General features: G+C 43.2%; 1 protein-coding gene across 5 annotated transcripts in view; it reads left to right on the top strand.

Moving 5' to 3' along the window:
* Nucleotides 1-19125, top strand: part of dpp6a (dipeptidyl-peptidase 6a) — a 1586533-nt gene that overhangs the window by 1380292 nt on the left and 187116 nt on the right. For all 5 annotated transcript variants that reach the window (XM_063044436.1, XM_063044438.1, XM_063044435.1 and 2 more), the window contains exon 8: nucleotides 15479-15599. In XM_063044436.1, the coding sequence (XP_062900506.1) occupies nucleotides 15479-15599 (121 nt within the window). The remainder of the gene's footprint in view (nucleotides 1-15478; nucleotides 15600-19125) is intronic.

Here is a 19125-nt window from a genome sequence, read left to right as displayed (position 1 = left end):
TCAACTGCCACCCCAATAGTACTGTGAGAATTCCTTCGCTGAGAGAGACTGCAGTGGTGTTAGAAACCAGATCAGCACCACCTTCTGAAAGGCAACTCTGCTGATTTTTGCACAAAGGAATGTTGAAGGCTAGTTGATCAAAGAATGTAGTGACATCAACATATTTATGCTTCTGATGTAAGTAATAATTATACAAAATTACTTGTCGCAAGACTAAGATTAAAAGCTCCCATGTCTTATTATTATAGGTGGAGCTGATATGGACTTCAGCAATATCCATAGTAAATCTAACAGCACATTGTAATTCAGGATATGGATTTAATGCCTTTTGGATACTCATTTTTTTTATATTTCTTTAACAAAAAGGATTGTTGAACTTTGTGTAAAGGAATAATAAATCAGCAATGATGGAGGGGCAGTGCAGACTTGATGGGCTGAAAGGCCTAATTCTTCTCCTGTTTCTTATGGTCTTATAGGAACTTTGATCTTTGTAAGGATTAGGGCTCGGAACCTTGATTCAGAATCATATAAGGACTTCTAAACTGCAGCTACTCTGCCTGAACATGTACTATTTTCATATTGGCAATGGACCAAACCCACTGTATGAGATAATATTGAGTGAAATATTCCCTAGAGTTTAATCCTAAACTCCAAATTTCCCTCGGGGTTTCCTCTGACTGAAGAATCTAGAAATAGGGAGTCACATTCTCAAAATGAGGAGGAGCGATAAGGAAGGTGGCAAAACTGTGGAAATCTCCCCCAATGGGTGCTGTGGAGGTTCAATCACTGAGTTCATAGAGAACTGAGATTGATACACCCCTCGATCAAAGGTTACAAGGATAGATCAGGAGAACGGTCTTGAAAAAAAGACGAGCCTCGATAGACCAGGTCTGAGAGGCCAAGTGGCCTTCTTTGCTCGTTTGAAGTTGATGGACCTCTTTCCTTGACGTTTGAAAGAATGTAGGGTGTCCTTGTTCAAATGTATAACCTCCTCAGTGAGTTTAAGAGGGCAGATACTGAGTAGTCTTCACTAGTGGGAGAGTCAAGAACAAAAGGGACAGAGCAGCAAGATTAAGATCAGTCAGTTAAAACTGACGTGTAGAAGTTCTTCTCTCACTTGTCAGGGGATCTGTGCAATTCTTTGCCACCATGGATAGTGGTAGCCAGATCTTTTAATGTATTTAAGACAAAGATAGATTACTGACTCAGTTATCTCAATATAGGTTATCAAATAAAGAACTCTGAAATAAGGTTTTATACAATTTAAGATTTAATGGCATAGAGTTATTTCAGTTTGCATGCATCAACTTTATATTTAGTTTACCAGTCATACGTTTCACATATTAAATCAGAAGATTCATGGCTTGTATTCAAATTTTTACCCAAATGAGATAAAATTGGCCTCACTCAATCACTCCAACAAGTAGTCTTTTCTGAGTTCCCTTCTTGCCAAGATTGTTCTCAGATTGTCACCACCAAAGTCTCAGACAGCCCTTTTACATGATATATTTTTCTTCCAATCTTATTAAGGCATTCTTTGTTCTTACCCCGGTCTAGGAGCTCATGATTGAGCAGTCAATCATTCAAACTGTCAGTCGCTCAACAACAAAACACATCTGTTTCCTTTCCTCTTTTCCATCATTATCTTCGAACTGGGCCCCATCAATGTTGATCACCTGTCACAATCAAAGTCCAGGATAAGTCAAACAAGAGCATGTATTTTCTCATCAGCCAGAGAATTCTTTAAATTGTAAGAGGTGCTTGTGCTTCACGACTCATCAGGAGTGTTTTGTCCACAGAATGACATCACAGCTCCCAAAACATCCGTATTTCTTCATTCTGTTCTCCTGAGTGGAACAACATAAAATAATGTTGTTCACAGAGCTATCTCAGCACAACTCTACTTCCTCACATTGAAATTTAACTAGAATATATAGAACGTAGAACAGTACAGGCCCTTCAGCCCACAATATTGTGCTGATCTGTTAACCTATTCCAAAATCAATCCAACAATTGCCACCCACATAACCCTGCACTTTTCTTTCATTGATATGCTTAAGGTACTCTTAGATATTCCTAATGTACAGAATCTGCCTCTGTTACCACCTCTGGCAAGGTATACTGCACACTTGCCACTCTCTGTGTGAAAAGTATTACCTCTGATATCCCCCCTATACTGTCCTCAAATCACCTTAGAGTTATGCCCCCTGGTATTGGACATCTGACCCTCCTTTATCGTGCTCTTTCCAGCATTCTTTCCAGTCAGAGTCGTCCCAAAGCCTGATGGGTATTTGACATCTTGTCTCCAGCTGCAAGATTCAAGATGGTTTAATGCCATTTCCACGACACAAGTGTAAAAGAGAACAAAATAATTGTTACTCCAGATCCAGTGCATTATAGAAAACCAATAAGATAAAGACCACAATAACAAAAGATCACAATAAATACAAGGTCTAGATTTATGGCCAGCCATAGATTGTAGTTAGATTCAGATTCATTGATTTATCACATGCGCATTGAAATGTGTCATTTGCCAACACATCCTATGGATGTGCCTAGGGCAGCCTGCATGCGTCACCACCTATTCCAGCGCTAGCATATCATGGTCAGCAGAGCAGCAGAAACAAAATAACCACAGCAAAACAAGCCCCTTTCTTCCCTCCCATCCACCAGCCACCCACCGGCTCACACAAACAGACCACCCTCCGACCCCAGGACAGGCTACCTCCGGTCCTCCGGTGGAACCGAGGTCGGGCAGACATCGAGCCTCTGACTTCCCCAGTAGATTCACGCACCCAGAGCTTTGGCCATCGAGCCTCGACCTTTGGAATTCTGATCGAACTTTGGGCTTCAATGTTTGGTATTGAATCTGGAACTCACCGATGATGGGACCCTGAACTCACATTGAATGTTGGGCAGGCTTAATGGGACGAACAGAGAGAGAGAGAGAGAGAGATCTTTCAATCCTACAACCTTTACAGTCTCATCAGCAGAGACTGTAGCTGCCTCAGCCTGATAAAATGCCCATTTTACACTCGGTCTATGGGCCGAATTTTCATTTTAAGGAGTAATCCTTTCAGCGCTTGAGGTTGTCAGCATTATCCATCATCAGAGTTCTTCTGCACCAGTTCGCCTCAGATGAGACGATGGTCCTCAGCCAGACACACTAACATTACCTCAGCTGGCACCTTTGATGAATCTTGAGTGCACGCATACTGACAGCTACCATCACTTTTTTGATGTTTTTGATGTGTGCTGTGTGTGCACCCAAGTGCTCTCACTTGCTATGGGAGCACATAATTTAGCAGACACACAGATTTCTGGTTTTATGTGCGGTTACGCTGAACTCATTAATGCATTGATAATGAGAGAGTTGAGCTGTAATTTTCCTGGATTGCAATGATCAGAGGAAATTAAACAACCCCACACTTTTGCTTTATATACTCAGTAGCCTCTTTATTAAGAACCTCCTGCTCCTGATAATGTGGCCACTGTGTGCATATTCATGGTCTTTTGCTGCTGTAGCCCATTCACTTCAAGGTTTGATATGTTGTGTGTTCAGAGATGCTCTTCTGCACATCACAGTTGCCATGTGTGGTGATTTGAGTTACTGTTGCATTCCTGTCAGCTGGAGCCAGTCTGGCCATTCTCCTCTGACCTCTCATGAACAAAACACTTTTGCCCACAGAACTGCCGTTCGCTGGATGTTTTTTTTTGTTTTTCACACCATTCCCTGTAAACTCTAGAGACTGTTGTGTATTAAAACCCCAGGAGATCAGCAGATCCTGAGATACTCAAACCACCCCATCTGGCACCAACAATCATTCCACAGTCAAGGCTGCTTAAATCAAATTTCTTCCCCATTCTGATGTTTGGCCTGAACAACAACTGAATCTCTCAACCATGTCTGCATTAAGTTGCTGCCACATGATTGGCTGATTAGATATTTGCATTAATGTATAGATGTACCTAATAAAGTGGCCACTGAGCGTATAATTCATTTACTCTAAAAAGATGGGCACATGACACAAAAGGAGAGGAAGGCACTTGCTTGGTTAAAAGATAGAACATCAGCCACAGTGTTGTGACAAGCAAAATAAATTAGCAATCAAATGACCAACTAAACTAATCTCTTTTGCCTACATAATGTCCATATCCTTCCATTTTTCTCTCATTCATGTGCCTATCTAAACACCTCTAAAAGTCCCTGATGTATCTAACTCTGCCATCACCCCAGGCAGTGCATTCCAGGCACCCACCACTCTCCATATCAAAAACTTGCCCCTCGTGTCTTCTTTAAATTACTCCCTTTCTTTTTAAATGCCCTTTGGTATTAGATATTCTGGGCCAGCGGGTGGCGTAGTGGCATCAGCACTGGACTTCAAGGCAGATGGTCGTGAGTTCAAACCCAGCCGGGTCTCAACCTGGGCAGCAGCGGTATCTGCGCGGAAGAAAGGCCTGGCAATCAACTTCCATATCTTGCCATGAAAACCCTATGGTCCATGAAGTCACAAAGAGTTAATGATTGAACAACAACACATTAGATATTTCAACCCTGGGAAAGAGATAATGTCTTGTCTATTCTATTTATGCCTTGCATAATCTTATAAACCTCCGTCAGATCTCCCCTCAGTTTCCATCACTTCAGAGAAAACAAGACAAGATTGTCCAACCTTTTGTGATAGCACATGCTCTCTAATACAGGCAGCATCCTGGTTAACCTCTTCTGCACACTCTCCAAAGCCTCAATATTCTTCCTATAGTGGGATGACCAGATCAGTAATCCAATGCGACCTAAATGGATTTTTTCTAAAGCTGCAACTTTTGACTTTTGAACTCAATGATAAGATAGAGGCAGGAAAGTTGTTTCCACTGATAGGTGAGACTAGAATTAGGGGACAGCCTCAAGATTCAGGGGAGTAGATTAAGGATGGAGATGAGGAGGAACTGCTTTTCCCAGGGAGTGGTAAATCTGTGGAATTCTCCGCTCAATGAAGCAGTGGAGGTTACCTCAGTAAATATATTTAAGACAAGGTTGGACAGATTTTTGCACAGTAGGGGAACTAAGGGTGATGGGGAAAAGGCAGGTGGGTGGAGATGAGTCCATGGCCAGATCAGCCATGATCTTATTGAATGGCGGAGCAGACTCAATGGGCCAGGTGGCCGACTCCTGCTCCTATTTCTTATATTCTTATGCCTCAGCTAATAAAGAGAAGCATACCATATGACTTCCTAAAAATGGTTGACTTTAAGGGGTAGATTTAGAGGTTCTAAATTCTTGAGCTAAGGTGTTAGCCAGGTAAAGGGTTGGCCACTAATGGTGGGGTAGAGGTGCTGAGAGGAGGCCAGGGAAGAAAGATTGCAGACTTCAAGTAGGGGCAAGACCATAGAGCTAGGAGATGCATTTCGATCCTGAGAGCTGAGGAAGGGACTTCAATACACCAGGTTTAAGTCAGACATATGGTTAGCACTGGGGAAAGTAGATGGATGTTGATCGAGATCAGCCAGGAAAGAGATTGTATAGGAAATGAGAGACTTGCAAGGCAATCTTACAAGTCTTGTCCATTCACATTGGTCAGTTGGAAGATTGGTTTATTATTGTCACATGTACTGATATACAGCGAAGAACTTTGTTTTACATACGGGTCATTTCATCACTTCAGTGCATTGACATAGTAGAAAGAAGAAACAATTAAAAGAATACAGAATAAAGGGTAAGTGCAGTGCCAGCAGACAATAATGAGCAAGTTTCAGACGGGTTAGATTGTGAGGTCAGAATCTATCTTGTCATACAAGGAGCCCTTATAACAGCAGGGTAGAAGCTGTCCTTGAGCCTGGTGTTATATGCTTTTAGGCTTTTATATCTTCTCCCCAGTGGGAGAGGGGTAAAGAGAGAATGTCTGTGGTGGGTGGGGTCTTTGACTATGCTGGCTGCTTTACTGAGGCAACAAAAAGTATAGACAGAGTCCATCATATAGACTGGGTATATATAAAGCAGAGTTTGATAGGTTCTTGATTTGTAAGGGCATCAAATGTTACAGGGAGCAGGCACGAAAATGGGGCTGAGAGGGATAATAAATCAGCCATGATGGAATGGCAGAGCAGACTCGATGGGCTGAATGGCCTAAATCTGCTCCTATGTCTTATGCTCCATGGTCAAAAAGGGAGACTGGGTCCTGTGATGTGCTGAGTTGTGTCCACTGCTCTCTGCAGTTTTTTGTGGTCACAGGCAGAGCAGTTGGCTTACCAAGGCATTTTGCATCCAGACAGAATGCTTTCTATGTGGGACCTCTGAATAGATGACAGCAGACTATTTAATGGAAGTGTTTATGGAAATCCTGTTCTTCATCAGAACGGCCCTACCATACAAAATTAGCCTGGAAGCTGAACACCGAGACATTAGTTCTTGTTGCTGGCTCCAGTGATTTTGACTCAGGTAATAATCCACCCACACACTTTCTGCAGTGTGAAAGAAGAGCCTCTTCAAGGTGGACAAGTGTTTGCCTTGATCAGTCTGATGGCTTACTCCCACTAAATCTCAACTCACAGCACAGCTGCATCAACGGTGAAGGATGAGTCTGAGGCATTTATCAGAACCATGCCCCATTAAAGAAAGATTCTTTTTCTCTCATTTGATGAGTATGTTTGGAAAATTCTCTCAACAACCACGCACAATTCCGTCTTCCACTTCTAGAAAATGAATGCCTTTTGGACGACAGTTACTCAGAAGTAATAAATAAAAATCAACAATGGCTCAGTTGGACGATTCTGACCTGCATTGCTGTCCATGTGGAGTTTGCATGCTCTCACTGAGACATTCAACTATTTGGTTCTTGAACCAACCTGCACAATCCTAATCTCTACCTGAGTACAGCAACATTATGACCATTTGACCACTTTGCCCTACAGCAGACTTCAGTTATTCTTTTGCTCCTTTTGTGTTCTTCATTTGATAACTTTATGTATGTTGCTATGTTATGTTGTTCTTGTGTATTTTATATACCTGGTGCTACTGTGTGCCTGTGATGCCACTGCAAGTAAGTTTTCCATCGCTTACATGTACTTGTGCTTATGACAATAAACGACTTGGACTTCAGGCATATTTCCTACGGGTTCTCCATTTTTTCCCATATTCGAAAGTTACATGGGTTAATTGGCTTCAGTAAGTTGCTCCTAATGTGTACAAAAGTTCAAAGTACATTTATTATTAACGTATGAATACTTAATACAACCTTGAGATTTGTCTCCTTACAGGCAGCCACAATACAAAGAAACCCAAAAGAACCCATTAAAACGCCCATTGTGTAGAGAAAGAGAAATGAAACAGTGCAAACAATAAAAGTAAGCAAATAGCTTACTTAGCAAATGGGTGAGCGTTAGAAGATGGGGGAGTTGATTGGTAGAATAAAATAGGATTAGTATAGGACTGTGTGTAATTGGGTGCTTAATAGTCAGAATTGCCAAAAGTCCGGTTTCTATGTTGTAAGGCACTATGGTATTAGATTGTTGTCATGTGTACTGAATTACAGTGAGAAGTGTTTGTTTTGTGCACCATCTGGGCAGATCAAAGTTCAAAGTTTGAAGTAAATTTATTATCATTATTATCCATTTTTCTAGTTTCTATTTATGATTTATAATTTAATTTTTAAATATTTACTAATTTTTACTATTTTTAAAATTTAATATTTGTAATCCAGGGAGTGGGAAGCGCAGAATCAAATATCGCTGTGGCGACAATAAAGTATAAAGTATCATAGTACATATATGTCACCGTACACTGCCCTGAGATTCATTTTCTTGTGGGCATTCACAGTAGAACAATATAATCAGTGAAAAACTACACACAAGGATCAACAAATGCCTAATGTGCAAAAGAAGACAATCTCTGCAAAAAAATGTACAAGTAATATTTTGAACATAAGTTATAGAGTCATTGAAAGTGAGTCCATAGGTTATGGAATTAGGTAAGTGTTATGGTGAGTGAAGTTATCCATGCTGGCTCAGGAGTCGGATAGTTGAAGAGTAATAACTGTTCCTGAACCTGGTGATGCTGAAACTCCTGTGTCTCTTTCCTGATGGTAACAGTGAGAAGAGAGCATGATCTGGATAGTGGGGGTCCTTGATGATGGATGCTACTTTCTTGGTGGGAATGTGTGGGGCACATTCCTGTGATGCACTGGTCAGTATTCCCTACTTTTTTTGGTAAGCTTTTCCATTCCTGGCAGGGCTGTTACCCTACCAGGCTGTGATGCAATCAGTCAGTATACCCTCCACTGTGCATCTATGGAAGTTTTAGATGACATGCTGAATCTGCACAAACTCCGAAGAACGTAGAGGTACTGCTGTGCCTTCTTTGGAATGGCACCATGGCACTTAGGTGCTGGTTCCAGAAGAGATCCTCTGAAATCATAGTGCCAAGGAATTTACAGTTACCAACCCTCGCTGCCTCTGATATGCCATTCACAGGTATATTGAGGTCATAAAGAAAGTAATGCAGAATAAAATGTTGCAGCTACAGAGAAAGTGCAGTGTAGGTAGACAAATAGGTGTAAGAGCTATAATGAGATAAATTAGGAGATCAAGAGTTCATCACAAGTATAACAGAGGTTAATTCTAGATAACAGCAGAATAGATATCGTCATTGAATCTCACCGTATGTGGTGTCAAGCTTTTGTATCCTCTGCACGACAGGAGAGGGGAAAAGAGACAATGGCCATGGTGGGAGGGATCCTTGGCTATGTAACTGTAACATTATGACTGATGTTTTTCAGGGAGACAATTGTTAACACTGAACGTGGTCCAGTGCAATGTCATCATCATCATTTTGTGGCATGTTGCCAACACAATATACCCTGCCTCAAAAGCAAATCCATGGAATCACAGAGCTCAGATAGTACCCATTCAGCCCTTTTGAGTTTATTTCAGCCTCTAACAGAAAAATCTCATCTGTCTTACTCCATCACTCTTTTCCCTTGGCATCAAATGGTGCTGTCCGCAAAGAATTGCTTTTGAAAGTCCTGATAGACCCCATTTCATGAGAGGTAATGAAGTTCACATTCCAATCACACAACAGTTCTAAAACAATTGCTCAATTGTATCCTTAACTCAAATCTTGAAATCTGGACCTCCCGGTCTTTGAATCCTTTGTTGATGGGAAAAGTCTCTCATCACTAGTCATGATTTTGACTTTTCAATAAAATCTTCAGTCCATCATGTTTTCCATAGGGAACGGCCAGAGCCTCTCCAGTCTGATCCTCGAACCGAAATTATTCATCCTTAGAGCCATCTAGTTTCTTTTTGTCTTCACATCTCTGGAATCTCATCATTCTCCAAAGAGTGTGGTTGCCAGGGTTCTTCATACTTCATTGACTGGAAAGTTCATTGGAGACTTCCTGAGGTTGTAAAAAGTGCAATAAAATACATGTCTCCATCATTTTGTTCAAATGAATTCAAATATGAGAAGTAAATGGTAAACAACAGAACCTATAAATGTGCTTGTATAAAGTACTAAATGTTGGAAATACTCTTCCCATCAGGGGAGAAAAACTGAATTAACATTCTCGGTCAATAAATATTCACCAATCTGAAACATTAACTGTTTCTCTCTCTAAAGATGCTGACATGGATGAGGAAAAGAATGTCTCCATACTTCTTATTTTAATGTGCGTTAAAACATACAGGCTCTTACACAACATAGTAACTCCTGAAAAACCAGCGAGCAAGAGGTTTGACAAAATCGTTGAAATTTTACAAATTCACTTGACCTCAAAACCGCTAGTAATAGCTGAGAGATTTAAATTTCATGAATGGAACCAGTCAAAGAATGAAAGCATTTCTGAAGACATTGCAGAACTTCACAAACTTTCCCAATACTGTGACTTTAGAGATGGACTTTCTGATGCATTAAGGGACAGGCTTGTATGTGGCATGCACTCTGAAGAGGGTACTGTGAGAAAGAGACCTAACCTCAGAACAGGGATTGACCATGGCAATGTAAGACCATAAGACATAGGAGCAGAATTAGGCCATCTGGCCCCTCCAGTCTGCTTCGCCACTCAATCATGGCTGATCATTTTTTTTCTATCTCCTGTTCAACCCTAGTTCCTGGACTTCACCTCGTAAACTTTGATGCCATGTCCAATCAAAAACCTCTCAATGTCTGCCTTAAATACACCCAATGACCTGACCTCCCCAGTTGCATGTGGCAACAAATTCTACAGATTCATTACCCTTTGGCTAAAGAAATTTCTCCGCATCTCTGTTTTGAAAGGGCGACCCTCTATCCTGAGGCTGTGCCCTCTTGTCCTAGACTCTCCCACCATGGGAAACATGTCAAAGGCATTCTGAAAGTCCAAATATACAACATTCATGGCATCCTCTTTATCTATCCTACTTGTAATCTCCTCAAAAAATTTCAACAGGTTCATCTGGCAGGATTTTCCCTGAAGGAAACCATGCTGACTTTGTACTATCTTGTCCTGTATCACCAAGTACTCCATCACCTCATCCTTAACAATTGACTCTAACATCTTCCCAACCACTGAGGTCAGGCTAGCTGTTCTATAATTTCCTTTCTGCTGCTTTCTTCCTTTCTCAAAGAGTGGACTAACATTTGCAATTTTCCATTCCTCTGGCATGATGCCAGAATCCAATGATTTTTGAAAGGTCATTTCTAATGCCACCAGAATTTCCAGAGCTACCTTTTTCAGAACTCTAGGGTGTAATTCCTCTGGTCCGGGTGACTTATGTACCTTTAGGTCTTTCAGCTTTTTGAGCACCTTCTCTCTTGTAACAGTAACTGCACCCGCTTCTCTTCCTCCACACACTACAACATCAGACATACTGCAAGTGTCTTCCATAGTGAAGGCTGACACAAAATACTCATTTAGTTCATCAGCCATCTCCTTGTCTCCCGTTATTATTTATCCTGCCTCTTTTTCTAACGGTCCTGTATCCAATCTCATTTCTCATTTATTTTTAACATACTTGAAAAGACTTTTACTATCCGCTTTGATATTATTTGCTAGCTTGCTTTCATATTTCATCTTTTCCCTTCTAATGATTTTTTTAGTTGCTGTCTGTAGATTTTTAAAAACTTCCCAATCCTCTATCTTCTTACTAATTTTTGCTTTGTTATATGCCCTTTCCTTTGCTTTTACAATAGCCTTGACTTCCCTTGTCAGCCACAGTGATATTATTTTACCATTTGAGTATTTCTTCATTTTTGGAATACACATGTCCTGCACCTTCCTCATTTTTCCCAGAAACACACGCCATTGCTGCTCTGCTGACATCCCTGCCAGCAGCTCCTTCCAATTTACTTTGGCCAACTCCTTTCTCATACCACTGTAATTTCCTCTACTCCACTGAAATACTGCTACATCAGACTTTATTTTCTCCCTATCAAATTTCAAGTTGAACACAATCATATTGTGATCACAGATTCCTAAGGGTTCTTTTACCTTTTGCGCCCTAATCGCCTCCAGTTCATTACATTACACCCAATCCAGTATAGCTGATCCCCTAGTAGGTTCAAAAACAAACTGCTCTAAAAAGCTATCTCTTAGGCATTGAACAAACTCACTCTCTTGATATCCATTACCAACCTGATTTTCCCAATAGACCTGCATGTTAAAATCTCCCATGACCACCATAACATTGTCCTTTTGATTCGCCTTTTCTATTTCCTGTGGTAACCTGTGGTCCACCTCCCAGCTACTGTTAGGAGGCCTGTATATAACTACCATCAACATTCTTTTACACTTGCAGTTTCTTAACTCAACCCACAAGGATTCAACATCTTCCAATCCTATGTCACATCTTCCTACTGATTTGATGCCAATGGAGACAGCAGCACATGTCAGAACTATGGCAAAAGAGTTTAGGATTGGAGGGTTGTGACTAGCGGTGTCCCACAAGGATCGGTTCTGGGACCTCTACTTTTCGTGATTTTTATTAACGACCTGGATATGGGGGTAGAAAGGTGGGTTGGCAAGTTTGCAGATGTCACAAAGATTGGTGGTGTTGTGGGTAGTGTAGAGGATTGTTGAAGATTGCAGAGAGACAGTGATAGGATGCAGAAGTGGGCTGAGAGGTAGCAGATGGAGTTCAACCCAGAGAAGTGTGAGGTGGTACACTTTGGAAGGACAAACTCCAAGGCAGAGTACAAAGTAAATGGCAGGATACGTGGTAGTGTGGAGGAGCAGAGGGATCTGGGAGTAGATGTCTGTAGATCCCTGAAAGTTGCCTCACAGGTGGATAGGGTAGTTAAGAAAGCTTATGGGGTGTTAGCTTTCATAAGTCGAGGGATAGAGTTTAAGAGTTGCGATGTAATGATGCAGCTCTATAAAACTCTGGTTCGGTCACACTTGGAGTACTGTGTCCAGTTCTGGTCGCTTCACTATAGGGAGGATGTGGAAGCATTGGAAAGGGTACAGAGGAGATTTACCAGGATGCTGCCTGGTTTAGAGAGTATGGATTATGATCAGAGATTAAGGGAGTTCGGGCTTTACTCTTTGGAGAGAAGGAGGATGAGAGGAGACATGATAGAGGTCTACAAGATATTAAGAGGAATAGATAGAGTGGACAGCCAGCGCCTCTTCCCCAGGGCACCACTGCTCAATACAAGAGGACATGGCTTTAAGGTAAGGGGTGGGAAGTTCAACAGGGATATTAGAGGAAGGTTTTTCACTCAGAGAGTGGTTGGTGCGTGGAATGCTCTGCCTGAGTCAGTGGTGGAGGCAGATACACTAGTGAAGTTTAAGAGACTACTAGACAGGTATATGGAGGAATTTAAGGTGGGGGGTTATATGGGAGGCAGGGTTTGAGGGTCGGCACAACATTGTGGGCCGAAGGGCCTGTACTGGGCTCTACTATTCTATGTTCTATTTAATTTAGATGACAGAATTGATTGCTTTGTGGTCAAGATAGGTGGAGGGGCAGACAGTGTTGAGGAAGCAGGAGTCTACAAAAGGACTTAGACAGATTAGGAGAATGGGCAAAAATGTGGCCAATGGAATATAGTATAGGGAAGTGTAAGGTTGTGCATTTTGGTAGTAGGGATAAAGGCATAAACTATTTTCTAAATGGGGAGAAAATTCAAAAATTAGAGGTGCAAATGGACTTGGGAGCCCCTGCGCAGGTTTCCCTAAAAGGTTAACTTGCATGTTGAATCAATGTTAAGGAAGGGAACTGCAATGTTAGCATTCATTTCAGGAGGACTAGAATATAAGCGAAAGGATGTGGTGCTGAGGCTTTATAAGACATTGCTGCGGCCTCAGTTGGAGTATTGTGAGTAGTTTTGGGCACCTTATCCAAGAAAAGATATGCTAGTATTGGAGAGGGTCCTGAGGAGGTTCACATGAATGAAAGGATTAACATATGAGGAATGTTTGATGGCTCTGGGCCTGTACTCACTGGAACTTAGAAGAATGAGGAGAGATCTTGTTCAAACCTATCGAATATTGAAAGGCCTAGATGGAATGGATGTGGAGAGGATGTTTCTTATAGTTGGTGAGTCAAGGATCAAAAGGCACAGCCTTAGAATAGAGGAACATCCATTTAGAACAGAGATGAGGAGGAAATTCTTTTGCCTGGGGGGTGGGGCGAATCTGTGGAATTTGTTGCCGAGGACCAGAGTGGAGGCCAAGTCATTGAGTGTATTTAAAGTGGAGGTTGATAGGTTCTTGATTTGTCAGGGTGTCAAAGGATTCAGGGAGAAGACAGGACAATGGGGTTGAGAGGGATAATCAATCAGCCATGATGGAATGGAAGGAGCAGGCACAATGACCAAATGTTCTGATTCTGCTCCTTCTTCCACAGGTCTTATGATCTAACTAATGAAATTGTGATCACTAGATCCAAAGTGTTCTGCAACACACACTTCTCTTACCTGCCCTGTCTCCTTCCCTAAAGGGACATCCAGTAATGCCACCCCTCTATCATGTCTAAACAAAAGAACCCATAAACATTGAGGTCCCAGTCCTGCTTCTCTTGCAGCCAATTCTCACTTATGGGTACGATGCCATAATTCCATGTGGTGATCCCTGCTATAATCTCCTCCAGTTTACCTACAATGCTCCTTCCATTGATATAGATGCAACTCAAAACATCATTCCCACCTTTCGATTTCTGTCTTTGTATGTAGGCCTAAAATCATCTTTGCCACACAACCAGGTGAAGGTACAGGGCTAAAAGAGAAGATAGTGGACCACAGAGAGAGGGAAGGAGGAGGGGAAGCAGAGAGAGGTGATGGGCAATTGTGGAGAAGGGAAGACCTGAGAAGGGAACCTGTATGGAGAATAGACAAAGAGAGAAGGATGGAGGGAAGAGATAATAGTTGGAGTTCTCTTCCAGTGTCCTCTGGGAGCTCGTGTTTCCTCCGGATGCTCCAGTTTCCTCCCACAATCCAAGGTTGTCTCAGTCAAGGGGTCAAATATTCATTTACTATCAAAACATGTATCCATATACAACTCTGAAATTTGTCTTCTCCAGATAGCCATGAAACAAAGAAAGAACATGAAAGTCATTCAGAGAGAAACAACAAGCCCACCCCTCTACACAAAAAAAAGAATGGTATCTCAATCCTGATCATCAACCCCTTCCAAAACCACCCTCTCCCAACACAAAATGGAACTGGAATGTCACCCCCCACCAAAAAAACAGCCCCTCCCCCACACAAAAAACCAACAGAACACAACAGAATGTCAACCCTCAAACACCCTCCCCTTGCACAACAACACAGAAAAGTAACAGGTGATTAAAAAAACACAGAATATAAAAACCATGGGTCTGAAGAAGTCCACAGTCCATAAACACAGAACCACGATACCATCCTCCAATATCACCTACGTTCATTGTAAGAGAGGGCCACAGACCTCTCTATCTGCCACCGTGAGCCACACAGCGATAGGCTGCTCACAGACTCCTCAGGCAGCGATCAAAAGGCAGGCAGTCGGTGCTGAAACTCTCGCCACCTTCCACAGTCGTCCCAATGTCTCAATCTTCCTCCACATTTTCATCTACCATAAATGGTGAAATGGAGCCGAACATCGGCTCATGCCCTGTCCTGAAGTCTCTTCGCATCGAAGCCATGCTCGTTTCCCGGAATCTTCTCAGAGACTATTTAAGTAGTCTCCAAACTGTCAAACCCAGGCTCTAACAGTCCCAGAGTCACATTTAAGGTGAAAAACAGATGCAAAAGATTTTTTAAAAAAAGATATTCTCGTGAGCTATCTGGAAGAGGTCGACCGGGGAAATGTTGTACCCTGGCGCCATCTTGACTATTGCAAATTGCCCTATGATGAGGCTAGTGTTAAATCGGTGGGATGCTAGGCATCTCCTTGGGCTGGGAAGGCCTGTTCCACACTATATCTCCAAATAATTAAATAGATAGATACATTTGAATATTATGCAGTTCTCAGTTGCCCTGATTTTGTTTCTTGCCCTAAATCCCACCTTGTCATTCCTTGTTGAACAGATTTTCATCTTTGAGAACAACATCTTCTATCAACTGAACGTTAATAGTCAAGCCATACGTCTGGTAGCAACTGGGAAGGAGGGGATCATTTTCAATGGCCTGAGTGATTGGCTATATGAAGGTAAGGCTGATATGTCCGCTGAATAAAGTGCTGTTATTGGTGTTGTTTCTGCACTGCCACTAAGTTAAATTCTCCGATGCAATCAACTGTATTTATATTGGAACAACTGGTCTGCAAAAACTCTCATGTAAAACTTCAGATCAGATCCAGGTTCCGTTTTATTTATCACATGCAATTCATAAGACCATAAGACATACAAGTAGAATTAGGCCATTCAGCCCATCGAGTCTGCTCTGCCTTTCCAACATGACTGATTTATTAACCCTCTCAACATCACTCCCCTGCCTTCTCCCTGTAATCTTTGATGCCCTGATTAATGAAAAATCTATCAACTTCTGCCTTAAATATATCCAATAACTTGGCCTCCACAGCGGTCTGTGACAATGAATCTCACAGGTTCATTACTGCCTGGTTAAAGAAATTCCTCCTCATGCTGTTTGAAATGAATATCCCTCTATCCTGATGCTCTGCTCTCTGGTACTAGACTTGCCCACTATAGGAAACCTTATCTCCACATCCACTTTATCTGTACTGTGCCCTGGTACTGTAAAGCGTTGTACTCACCACTACACTACCGTGCTGCCCGCCAAACCAGACACTAATGGCTGATGTGAGGATGCTCTCTATGATGGCCGTGTAGACTTCATTCAAGCTGCATACAGCTGGCATGAAATTTAATACAACTTGCAAGACATCATTAATTACACGTATCATAAAAATGAAAAACTAATGTAATTATCCACCTCCCATTGATCAGAATAACAGAATTCATCACTGAGGTATAATTGAAAGAACTCTCAGCAGAGGCTTTGCAGAAGCAAGCAGTTGGTAGAGGTTTACTGCTTCAAAGGCATCCTGTCAGTCAACCTCTATATGGGATATGTGTTGTTTTACTATGAAAAGTGCAGCAAAGTGAAAGAAAGCACTAAAGCAATCTGTATTCTGCATATTGGAACTGCCTGCTGATCCAATCGGGGTATATCAACAGGTGTCAGGTCTGAAAAGAGAACAGTACAGGAGCAGGTCCTTCATCCCACAATGTTGAGCCAAGCCTATTAAATTATTGTGGCATTCCGGGGGCGTAGTCGACAGCCCACCCCAGCATTCCTAATGACCGGCACTATTTATTGTTCTTGCGTTAAAATGCATTTGTGGGATTATGGTGCGATGTTCAAGTTCATTTATTGTTACATTTTAGTTTGAGTTATACAGTTATTTGATTGTGTGTTTGTAGGTCACCTTGGCTGTAATTGGAGTGTGTAATAATCACCTCCCCCGTCTGTATGTGACTGAGTGGGTTCTCTCCCTGGGTCTTAGCGCCTGGTCTGGTTTTGTGCTTGTCGCAATAAAACCAGCAGTTGAGCTAAAGGAAATTACAGTGGTATGAGAGAGGAGTTGGCCAAAATAAATTGGAAGGAGATGCTGGCAGGGATGACAGCAGAGCAGCAATGGCATGAGTTTCTGGGAAAAATGAGGAAGGTGCAGGATAGATGTACTTGCTGGAATCTAGAAGGATGAGGGGTGATCTCATCGAAACCTGTCAATGGTTGAAAGGCCCAGTTTCCCATGGTGGGGGAGTCTAGGACAAGAGGGAACAGTCTCAGGATAGAGAGGCGTCTATTTATAACAGAGATGCAGAGGAATCTCTTTAGCCAGAGGGTGGTGAATTTGTGGAATTTATTACTACAGGCAGCTGTGGAGTCCAGGTTGTTGGGTGTATTTAAGGCAGAGCTTGAAAGGTTCGTGATTGGACACGGCATCCAAAGATTATGGGGAGAAGGCCAGGGAGAGGGGCTGAGGAGGGGAAAAAAGGATCAGCCATGATTGAATGGCAGAGCAGACTCGATGTGCCAAATGCCCCAATTCTGCTGCTGTGTCTTAATGGTCTTATGGTGTCCTCTCCAACACGGACCAGCCATCGCTGCCTGGGTGGACAACGACGGCAGTCCAGCTGGTTATGGTCACCAGCGACTGTGAGTGAGGAGAAGGAAGAGGTGGAGAAAAACACAGCGGGGCACGGGGTGTGGCTGGCTGACATCTGGGACTCCTGCATCATTGGGCTGGACCTGCTGTCCCATTGGGGGGGCCTGTGTGGATGTGCCAAGGGCAACAGCCTACCTCGGTGCTGAAGCCGTGGCTCTCCGGCAGGGCAGCTCCAGGAAGCAGCAACAACCACCACCAGTCTCGCAGTGCAGCACAACCCACAGTGGTCCAACGCAACACAGTGGTGGCACCGGTGGCAAGGTAGACCTCCCACCACTGACCACCAGCTGTGCACCAAGTGGGTTCGCGATCCCGTGCTGGCCAGGTGAGGGATTGGCTGAGAGTGGGACAGTGGCTGGAGTGGGCAGAGGTCTCCGGCCTGGATCCAGAAACCAAAGCCCTGTGCTCTCAGCGGGGCGCACTGGAGATGTGCAATGAGTTGCTGTTCTGGTGGTGTCAGTTTTCCAATAACAACAGACACCTGCTGCAGCTGGTGGTCCCCCAGGGGCTATGTGCCACGCTGCTGTGGTCAGTGCACGGACTGGCGGGGGCCAGCCATTTCAGGGTCACGAAGACATTGGATAAGCTGTGCAAATTGCTTCTACTGGCCTGGGTCCAGGCAGGATGCGGAGTTGTTCGTGCACAGCTGCGATGCTTGCACGTCCCAGAGGGGGCCGAGCCACCCCTCTGGGGTGCCAATGCAGCAGTATCTGGTGGGGGGCCCAATACAGGTAAGAAGGGACTATCCCCACAAGCTTGAAAGTTGCTGGAAGGGGCCAAGTGAGGTGCTCGCCTGCACCTCTGATGTGTGTTCCCCCCTGAGTGGCGGAAGACTGTCATGCTGCACTGGGACCGACCCAGCTAGGCTGAAGGAGGGAAGATCCAGGTGCCCTGCCTCTTTCCTCACCGAATAGTGTCTCTCATGGTGTCCATCTCCACCAGGACTTTTGGACTTTGTTGTGGACTCTGGAGTTGCTAGGCTGCCTAACCCCTCAGGTGGGGGCAGTGTGATGCTTCTGGGGCATGGTCAACATCCCACCCCAGCATTCCTGGTGGCCAGTGTTATTTACTGATTTTGTGTTATAATGCATTTGTGGGATTATGATGGGACGTTCCATTTCATTTATTGTTACATTTTAGCCAGGGTTATACAGTTATTTGCTTGCCTGTTTGTGGGTCTTTCTGACTGTAACCAGGGTGTGTTACAGTCTCTGTATACCCATGACTGTGTCGCCACCCACAGCTCCAATCTGCTAATTAAATTTGCTGATGACACTACATTGATTGGCCTAATCTCAAATAATAATGAGGCAGCCTACAGGGAAGTCATCTCTCCCTCAATGTTGCAAAAACAAAGGAGCTGGTTGTGGGCTACAGGAGGAATGGAGATAGGCTGACCCCTATTGACATCAGCAGATCTGGGGTTGAGAAGGTGAACAGCTTTAAGTTCCTCGGCATAAACATCACCGAGGATCTCATGTGGTCAGTGCATGCCAGCTATGTGGTGAAAAAGGCACAACGCCGCCTCTTTCACCTCAGATGG

The sequence above is a fragment of the Mobula hypostoma genome, chromosome 3 (assembly GCF_963921235.1).
Source record: "Mobula hypostoma chromosome 3, sMobHyp1.1, whole genome shotgun sequence".
NCBI lineage: Eukaryota > Metazoa > Chordata > Chondrichthyes > Myliobatiformes > Myliobatidae > Mobula > Mobula hypostoma.
Note: the sequence above shows the minus strand (reverse complement) of the source record. Positions and strands in the feature narration are given on the sequence as shown.